General features: G+C 38.5%; 1 protein-coding gene across 1 annotated transcript in view; it reads left to right on the forward strand.

Moving 5' to 3' along the window:
* Positions 1–2,149, forward strand: part of LOC123959276 (DNA-directed RNA polymerase III subunit RPC1) — a 15,964-nt gene extending 13,815 nt beyond the window's left edge. Inside the window, exon 21 of the mRNA XM_046033231.1 lies at positions 2,084–2,149. Coding sequence (XP_045889187.1) covers positions 2,084–2,149 — 66 coding nt within the window. The remainder of the gene's footprint in view (positions 1–2,083) is intronic.
* The last annotated feature ends 8,634 nt before the right edge of the window (positions 2,150–10,783 follow it).

Here is a 10,783-nt window from a genome sequence, read left to right on the forward strand (position 1 = left end):
ATGTGCCATCCTGGATGAGCTGCAATACCTGAGCCACTTGTGTGGGTTGTAGACTCCGTCTCATGCTACCACTAGAGTGAAAGCACCGCCAGCATTCAAAAGTGACTAAAACATCAGCCAGGAAGCATAGGAACTGAGAAGTGGTCACCACCTGCAGAACCACTCCTTTATTGGGGGTGTCTTGCTAATTGCCTATAATTTCCACCTGTTGTCTATTCCATTTGCACAACAGCATGTGAAATTGATTGTCAATCAGTGTTGCTTCCTAAGTGGACAGTTTGATTTCACAGGAGTCTGATTGGCTTGGAGTTACATTGTGTTGTTTAAGTGTTCCCTTTATTTTTTTGAGCAGTGTATATATAGGTCAATCTAATGGACTAGGGGCTCACTTGGTAAAGTGCACCCCATGTACAAGGCTGATTCCTTATCGCAGCAGCCCGGGTTCAAATCCAGTCGGCCTTTTGCTGCATGTCGTCCCCTCTCTCCCTTATATATATATCTTTTAATTAAAAATTAAAATTTATATATATATATGTGTATATATATTAGTGCTGGGCAACAATTAAAATTTTAATTTTAATTAATCGCATGATTTTCTTGCTATTAATCGCGTTGTTTCCGCCTAAAATAATGAATTCTAAAGTAGTGTATTTAATTTTAATTTAAATGCACTGTTATATACACAAAAGTGTAATAACGTGGTTTGCAAACACTTTAAACAAATAAGGTGCTTTTTACCAGCAGTATTCAATAAAATATTTCTTGTAAATCTCAACTTAAACATTAATGTAATCAAATCAAATATTAAACCAATGTGTGTTCACTCGCACAGACTTCACTCGGTTAAAAACATGAAATGATGTTACAAGTCGCGGTGGATATTTTACAAGCACAGACCAGGTAACGTAAAGCAACATTGAACACGGGGTGCAGATGTTGGTTTCGGCTTTTTGAGTTGTTTGATACGTTGCGTCATTAACAAGCAAGTGGCTCACCTGCTGCTGTGATAATGGATCGCGGGTGGAAAAATATGGGAAAAAGATGACAGTGTAGTCTGCCGAAGCCTCCCTCCACTGCTCGTCTGGGCGGGTGATTTGCAGGCTGATCAACATCCCGCCCCTCCTGTGACCCATGGTTTGACTGTATGTGTATTCAGAGCCAGTGAGCAAGGGACTTTCAAACTAATAATAATACCTGCGATAAAATAATTGTCGGCGTTAAACTATTAATGCATTAACGCGCCCAGCCCTAATATATACATATGTCAGAGGTTGCACGCCTCTAGAGAAACTAGGGGTTAAATGTCTTGCTCAGGGACACGTTGGTGTCTCACAATGGATTCGAACCCAGGTCTCTCACACCAAAGGTATGTGTCTTATCCACTGCGCCAACACCAACCCTAAAAAAATGTATTTGCCTGCCACACACACACTCCTGTAAGGAGATGACAGGTCAATCTAATGGACTAGCAGCTCACTTGGTAAAGTGCATGTACAAGGCTGATTCCTTATCGCAGCGGCCCAGGTTCAAATCCAGCCTGTGGCCTTTTGCTGCATGTTCTACCCTCTCTCCCTAAGTTCCTATCTCTATACACTATCCTATCAGAAATAAAGGCAAAAAATGCCCCCGAAATATCTAACCCTGAGTATAATGGACACAAACTTTATCTGGCAGACACAAACACACACACACACCAACAGTATACTAACAAAAGTGAGTCATGCCATGAACATATTGATAAGCTATAGGGAGCTGTAAGCAGGTAAGTTTGCCGCACAGTGAGGTCAAACTATAAATGGTGCATGTGCACCATTTATATTTACATTAGCTACACATCCACTTTGTCAGGTGAAATATGTGTCTCCTTATCGATTCAACAGAACCCTTGTTGAGTGTAATGAAGTGCCACTCCACTCTGCCTTTTACAAATTGTAACAAGACATGGAAAGTGGTCAAGGTCATAGTGTTCCCTCAGACAGAAAAATCTGAGATGTTTTCTCTCTTGTAGGTACATATTGTCGATATACCACTTTTTATGGTGATGCTTTACCATACCTTTTCATGAATGCCTTTGTGTCTTCAGCTTTCAGTGTCTGTCATTGTAGGGCCCAATGATTTCAGTGATGTGGAAAACAGACGGAATCGCTGAATTTGATGAATGGAATCAACTGTAAAATCAGGAATATAGTGCAATCTACCAAAATAAAGATGCAATTTATAAAAATCTGGGATTTTCCTAGCATTAAAAGCATTTTTAACAACACATATGGTCATTTATTGGCACTTTACATCTGTTCTCATCTCTCTCTGTTACAGGTGTTTCACCGAGGGCAGGCGAAGCACCTCCTGTGCAGGGACACACACACACACACACACACACACACACGAACGGCTTCATATCAAAGATGGCACACTACCAAGAAATTATCACTTCAACAAATCCTCAAAAATGCAACCATATTGGCAGATGCAAGGCGCAAGCTTGTTGTAGGCTTCGTGGCTGGAGTAAAATAAAAAGCTATGTCTGGTCAAGCTTTGTAAACCAGGAGGAGCGTTGCCTACGTGAGAGTAGCCTCTGTCAGACCCACTTATAACATTGTGTTCGAGCAGCATATGTAGGCTGCCCTACAGAAGATCTGTGAGAAGAAATTGTCAGTAGTCAAGTAATAACCTATTTAATAGGGGACAATTCACAATACATGTAACAATGCAACAATGAATTAATTGTGAATTGTCCCCTATTAAATAGTATTATAGTAATGTAATATCATACTGTTGCAATAGATTAGTTGTGAATTGTCCCTATAAATATTTGCACATACTATACATTTGAATATTTCTATATAGCATGATACATCGAATTCAAATGGGATTGTTATATCACAGATCCAGACTCTACAGCTCTGAAGGCATTAATACCTGATTAAAGTGAAAGGAGGAGTGAGATGAGAAAGCACGGGAAGAGGGAAGAAGTCGAGTTTGTAACATGCATTAATGGGATAAGAAATCATACAGAGGTAAAGGAGGAGAGAGGAGCTCAGCGCATCATGGGAAGTCTTCTGGCAGTCTGTTGAATGACCTGTATGGAGCGGTGTGAGTGACTGCCCATACAGTGAACAAAACTTTTGCCTCACTTGTAAGTAGGATACAACGATTTTAGATTTTGTTGGTATGATTATACTAATAATCATGGTTTCATGATTATCACCATTATAATACATAATTAATTTAACAACACAAGTAATTAGTTGATTTTTAATATTTAATTACATTAACAATTTTACGTCTATAATATTTAAGTATTATTATTAATATAAGACAAAAAATAACTTTATTTATCACCCAAGGAAAATAAACTGAACTGTTATTGTCATCATCTCTCATCCTTACGTATAAGCATGCAATGTTGAAATGAAGGTAATTTGTATTGTCAAACACAGAGGAAGCAACAGGATGTAACGTTAAATGTTCAGTGACTGAAGGTTTTGAGAGGACTACATTCTGTCTTCCATAAAGGCCCTTTCAGAAAAGAAGCGATTTGCGCTGCTCTGGAAGCTGGGTTCAGCACAAAAGTTCAAGTAATTTGACCGCGTGTTGCTCGACGCAGAAACAAACCATAGTGGCATGGCACAAGCCATTTAAAATAATCGGTTTCAGAGCGCAGCGATGCTTTCGTTGCTGTGGGTCTAAAAGGTTACATGCCGCTTTATTTGTTTACGTTGCACTGAAAGCTCGAGACACATTTATATATATAATATAATTCCCTAACAACTTGCCACGTTATGTTTACTTGGATGTGCAAAGCTGGGTGGTGATCCTGCAGGTGCTACATCAAATTTGATGTAGGTATTAGCTCCTTTAGCAGCAACCTTTTAACGGCAAGTTTTGAACAGGTGATCCGTTATCTTCAGTAATGCCCTGGTCAGACTTGGTGTACCCGACTTGGTGTACTTCTGCCGTTTCTTTGGTGGAAATAAAGTTCACAGTTTGGTCCCTGTGCCATAGTTTAGCCAGTGTACAGTAGTAGCCTCCATGTCTCTGACAAGCACGGCACTTTAAGCTGGTGCACCGCTTATGTAACTTTTTAGTAGTGTTTAGTAGTGTAGTAGAGTACGTATGTTTAATGTTACAGTATGAGTGGCGGAGGCAAAGTTATGCTGTTGACAAACTTGATAGTAGATTTATTGCTGAAACAGCTTGGCAGTTTTAGTGAACCGCCCTATCATTTCTCCCTAGTTCATCACATCTAAATTTTCTCTAAGGTCGCTTATAGCGCTAACATAAATGAGCAGTTAAACTATAGTGTTTAAGATATTCTAAATATATCTGTGACCTTACAGTCAAAATAAATGATTAAACCAGAGGGGACATAAAATAAATGCTAGCTGAACAAGTATCTAACACGGCTTTGTGGCAAACAAAATTACCTAGCTCCACTTTCAAATTTGGAGCGTTACTGTGAAATCTCAAAGTTGCAAGTCCTCGTTGTAGACAGCCATGTAGTATTAGATTCATTTATCAGCAGTGTTTCGGCTATGTCACTGTACAATAGATGGTGGTTGAAAAGGGGTTTCTCATAGCTTGCTTTGGTTAGAAGTGCTGGTAAAGGGATAAACTAGATGTGAATATGCTACATTGAAAATAGTCATTGTGGCAGATTATGTGTAAGATAATAATTATTGCATGACAAAAAATATATATTATTATGTATATTAGTTATGTATTCTCAGCATAAAAAGAAATGTCCGTTTTTTAAGACACTGTATTTTAAAGATAATTCTGTAAAAATTTAAAACCCTTTACAGATCTTTATTGTAAAGGGTGTAAACATGCTGGTTCAATGAGCCATGAACACGCACCTGTAAAATGGTCGTTAAGACATTAACAGCGTACAGACGGTACGCAACAGTTCACAGGTCACAGTTATAAAAACTTAGAACACTAAAGAGACCTTTCTACTGACTCTGAAAAACACCAAAAGAAAGATGCTCATCTGTGCGAACGTGCCTTAGGCATGATCCAAGGAGGCATTAGGCACACAACACAATTTTAAACATGCCCCCTTCCAAACTTTTTTGGAATGTGTTGCAGGCATCTAATTAAAAGTGAGTGAATATTTGCAAAAAACAATAGAGTTTATCAGTTTGAACATTAAATATCTTGTCTTTGTGTTGTATTCAATTGAACATAGGTTGAAAATGATTTGCTAATCATTGTATTCTGGTTTTATTTAGGTTTAACACAACTTCAATGGAATTGGGGTTGTAGTTTTAAACATTTCACTGTTATTTATTGAACCTTGTTGTATGTTTTGTTGAATTCTGTTATGTTATCTTGGTGAGGTCTTATTAGATAAAAAAGTTAGGATAATCTTGGTTTATGTTATGCGTTTCTTAAAAGAAGGCAAAAAAAGTATATCAGCCAGTATTTCGGCATATATGACTAAATCCTCAAATTTCAAAATCGGTAGCTTTTCGGTTTTAAAAATCTCATATCTATCCAATCCTATATCTAGTATATAAGAGAGCAAAACATTAATCAAAAGATGATATTTTAATGTACTTGGTGTCTTTTAGCAGTCTGTAAAGCCCTATATTACCAATGAAATTATGATGGTGTTTGTTGACAGCAAAAGGTAAGTCCCTGGGTATGTATATTTGTCCTGTTTCATTTTTTATTTGTGAAGTGACTTTAGTTTTCTCCTCCTACGTTATATGAATGTGACATACTGAGCAGACTGTCACATCAGGGATAAGAAAACATCTAACTTTATCATTATGAAAATAAACAACTAACCCAGCTGTTAGTACTCACTATCTAGCTAGCATGTTAATTCTGGATAGGTTTGAAAAGACTGAATTTGAGTCAGTAACGAGCTGGCTTGCTAACTGTTAGCAACAGGTAGCGGCTGTGCTAACAGCTGCAGTAACACTGGGCAAAGCTAAAAACCGGCTGATACACATTTTCCCGTTACCATCAGTTACACTACACGAACATGAATTTCCATGTTCATAACATGTACGTTGTTTTGCATGTTAGAGCTTCCACGGTGACAGCATTATTGTCTCTGATGAGGACTGCATCCCAAAGACGATCAGACCGGGACAGGACCAGGGTCGAGGCGAAGCAGAGGAGGGAGGGCAGCCAAGGTCCGAGGAAGTAGAGGCAAGATGGGGAGGACGAGGTGCAAGCCAAGCAGCACATATTCTAGACCTGCGTCGAGCTTCACGCTCCAACAACGGCATATGAACAGGTATGTATATATACACATGTATATTTTAATATTAGTATATTATTTCCCAGTGTACTTGTCTCAAAGTTTCTCTTTTGTTCCCCCCCTAAACCCTTTGGGTGTCAAAGACAAAGTGCTATATAAATGTAATCCATCACTATTGTTATTACTTTTTTATTGTTTACTGATTGCGCCACAAATAAGTACAGCTCTGCTTCAGCCATTGGCTCATCTGTGTTATGTACATTGACCTGGTGTGTAATGTAGACACAGAAGTCCTGTTAGAGAACAACAAACCCCTGTTCAAAAAAAATATCTGATAATGTTGATGAATGTTCTTTCAAATTACACCAAGCTTTCCAATTTGGGGTATTCCTTTACAGGCCAGAATCTGAGGACTGTGGACAACATCCAGACCACTGTGTTTCCATGCACCATACATGGCTGATCTTCACACCCTGGAACAGACAGTTTGTAGTGTGGCAATGTGGAGCACTTGGTCACAGAGTCGTGATACTGAGCTGCTGTTTCTGGAAGATATGCAACTGTTATCCTGATCCACTAGGACAATGCAGGGGTTTAATCCTAGCAGGGTTTAAGATGCAATGTCAGTAACTGCTACACAAATAATTCCATCCACTGTGTGGATGAATACCTGCACTTGTTCTGGATAATAGTTTCATTCTTTTTTAAATATAACATTGAAAATGATAAATGCCTTTTCTTTACACTTGCAGCATAATGTCTTACGTCTATAATAATGACATCAATAAGTGGTAACACTTGTTTATTGTTATTATATACTACAACCTATATCACAAATAGATAATTTTTAAACGTCATTAAGGTGTGTCCAGAGGTATTGTATCTTGACTGATTATGAAGACAGTTCAGACTTTACACGTAGCATTGTATCGCTGCTGTGGAGATAATTTAATATATCACAATTGCCTCTCTGACATGATTACCACTTTTCAAAACCAAGCATATTACTTTTTGTTGTACATTTTGCTGTATCTAGGAATACAGTTGGGCCAGGGACACCTGAACCCCATGTTGACGGGGATCATCAGGTCTCCTCACTCTGGAGGTCTGCGATGTAACTGTAGTCCATCTTTACCTTCAGTGAGTACAATCTACATTTCCTGGACTTTTTGTTGTACACTTTGCTGTACCTGATAATACCGGAATGATTATCAGCTTTGTGAAAAGTTTGTAATACCTGACATTGTTCTCTTATAGAGTAATTAGCAAGTCCACACTAACGTTGATATGTCGTTCTCATAACTCCAAATACACACAGCTACATCACTACATTTGTAAAATTTCTTGTTCAAAGATATAAGAGTAACATACAGTCAAAAAACCTTGCAGACACAATACCCACACAGATTAGATACAAGTAAATATAGGTGTAAACACAGTATAACAATAAACCTAGGTGGTGAATAAATAAACTGGCGCGGTCTACACCTACATTGTCTTACCAAACGTTAGCAAACACAGATCTCAGCTGCCCTGCTGTTTTCCAACTCAGCTGTAGCTACAGATAATTCATCATCTCTACTCTAGCTCGCTACAACAGCCAACATTCGTAGCTATCCTTAGCTGCATGCTAAGTAGGAAGCTACGTTAGCGATGAAAGTAACAAATTATCATCAAAATAAAAAACGCCACATTACCTGTCCAGCAGAAATAAAGCGACCACGGTGCAACTTTTCAGCCCCTTGGGGTACCCCAGTTGTCTGTGAAAAGCCACATAGATGTTACCTCCGGTCTGACCGCTTTGCATCGTCAGGTCTGAGAGCTGACCGGGTGCGCGCATATGGGCAGCTCCTGTAGCAGCAGGGCTGGTAGCCATGGTAGGGATGGAGAGGGACCCAGCCAATCATTGCATTTGGTCCGAATGGAACGATCCGATTTTTATACTCTTTTTCTGAGCATTTAATATGTATTGGTGTATTTGAAAGTTTCAACAAATATGACAAAAAGTATTTTAGAAACAACTTGCCTACCTTGCTTTTAAACAATGGCATTATTTAATCAAACATGTATAGCCTAGATGCAGCAGACTGTTTTTTTTTTTTAAGAAAACAGGCTTTAAAAAATATAAACCTACCATCATTTGCTGTTTATCCTCAACAAGCTGTGGTGAAGCTCCAGCTTGTGCGTAATTCTGCTGCCAATAAGTGACTCATTATTGATGAAGAATAAACACAATTCATTCATCCATGTCAGCCTCTTTTTCTATGATTCTTTACTCAGCGATGTCTGGCTGCCTACTGTTTGTTTCTTTATAAGCGACAGTGCAGCTGTAGTTCTATAAAGTGTGGCCTGCAAGTTACTCTTCCTTGAGATTGAGGTATAAACACAATTCTATCCTTACACTCTTTCAAACCAGCTAATGTACTAGGGAGCATCCTGCTATGTTTCCAGTGTCCAATAATGGAGTGTGCTAGTGGAATAAAATTTTCATCAATCACAGTAGACGCCCAATTATGGTGTCAGCCCACCACAACTAAAGAAAATAGGCGGCTTTAAACCAGTGTTCAACAATCGCACAGAAACAATTACATCATTGAGGTAGAAGTGAGGGATTTTTCTCTATGACAACAGCAAGCCGCAGCAACAAAACTATTTTATGTATGGATGCTTTTTGCCTTCTTGAAACCCATTTTCCTTTTGTCTTCATGCTTTCTTGCTTTTATGAGTGTTATAGTTATTGCTACCTTTTTATTGCTTCATCCATCCAAGCATATAACCCAGACGCAACAGGTCCTAACTAGTTCTCTGTCATGTTCAAAGGCTTATCCTCAGAAATATGAGGCAAGTTAACTAGCTATATGGATACAAAAAGATCTGTGGTTGCTTTTTCATCTCAAAACATTTGCTGGAAAGCATGGATAATTAACTAATAAAATATTTGAAAAGACATATGAACCTGCATAAACTCTTTGAATTTGTCATGCCATGCCACATGATGTCATGTTTATTTTATGTAATAATGACTAAAATATTTTTGCTAATCTGTCCACAATCAAACAAATTTTTCTTTGGTGTCCTTGTGAAAACATGTGATCTTTATGCCTTGCGGCTTTTAGTGTAATGTTGCATTCCCAGTGTCAGTGACGGCTGTTTCTGTTTTAAGCATCTGTTGTCACTACGACTGACCATTTAGAAGCACTCATGACTGCTAACATGGCTTTAGAATTACCACAGCTAACACACTTACTGTACATAGTAGCCTATACAGTAATTTTTTGTGTTCACTTCCGGTCCCATGCTAAACTCAATAATCTTAATTTGCCATTGTGGTTTACAGTGCACAAATACATAGATCCCTGCACATTTGGACCATGCCTGTTAAACACCCCCCCCCCCCCCCCCACCCCCCTTACATAGTATAATGTAAATATATTCCTTATAGTTACCATATTCATTATAATTTCATATATAGCTTACCACATGTATAGGACTAATATTAATACCCTGGGTTGTTTTCATTAATTAAATCCTTGTGCAAGAAAACAATCTAAATTGGTCTCTTATTTATTAATGTACTAACTTGTAAACTTGGCGGGTGTCGATTACTTCCCGTCACTGTTACAGCTAATGTTCTACATACTACTGGCTTTACCGGAGGGGAGCTTAGTAAACATTTAAAATTTACATGGCAGATTTCAAAAAAAATTTTTTTAGAAATGTTAAAAATGGGAAAATATTTAAACGGGAGGATACAGGCAGAGATGCTCACAAGTCTTTGAGCTAGAATCCAAGTCAAGTCTCAAGTCACTCGTGGTTATAATGAATGTTGTATCACCTGCTGTGTTCAATCCAGGCTGCTTATAACACTGCACAGCTATATGGAATTCTGCAACTGTAATCTGTTTTTCACTTACAGAGCACAACTATGTAATGTGCAATGCAATTAATGACAGCTTAAACTACTGTAAGTCAACACACCCTGCAGACTCTCAAACCCAGTGTAACGTTTACTAAATAAAACTGTAATATTACATGATAAACAATAAACCTGTAGCCTGTTAAGCCAAAGTTTATGATGAATAACACAGCAGCTGCCGGTGTTTGTTGTCCTCCCTGTGTGGCTGCGCGCAGCTGATACTACGTGTTACATAGGCAGGTTATAGGTAATGGAGGGAGGGGAATAACATCAAGCTCATCAGACGTTTCCTAAAAATAAACATTGTTCACGACTTCGGCATCTCAAGTTTCAAGTCGAGTCTGAAGTCACTGTGTGTGCGACTTAAGTCGGACTTGAGTCACAGTCTCAAACTCAAGTCCCCATCTCTGGATACGGGCAGATAACCGTAAAATATGGGGAAAAAACGGGAGGACATGGACATGTGTATTCTAGGAAGAAGGATTTTCTGATTACACTGGCAAGTACAGATATTATCTGCAGTGAGATGAGTATTTGAGGGGTATTCTACAAGTGTGCTTCACTGTGTGCCTCCTAAGTAAACAAATAAGCTCTGTGAACATTGTGTTACTTGCAGCACAGGATATCCCCTCTCTTAGACATGAAACATG

This window comes from Micropterus dolomieu, linkage group LG20, assembly GCF_021292245.1.
Source record: "Micropterus dolomieu isolate WLL.071019.BEF.003 ecotype Adirondacks linkage group LG20, ASM2129224v1, whole genome shotgun sequence".
NCBI classification, from domain to species: Eukaryota; Metazoa; Chordata; class Actinopteri; order Centrarchiformes; family Centrarchidae; genus Micropterus; species Micropterus dolomieu.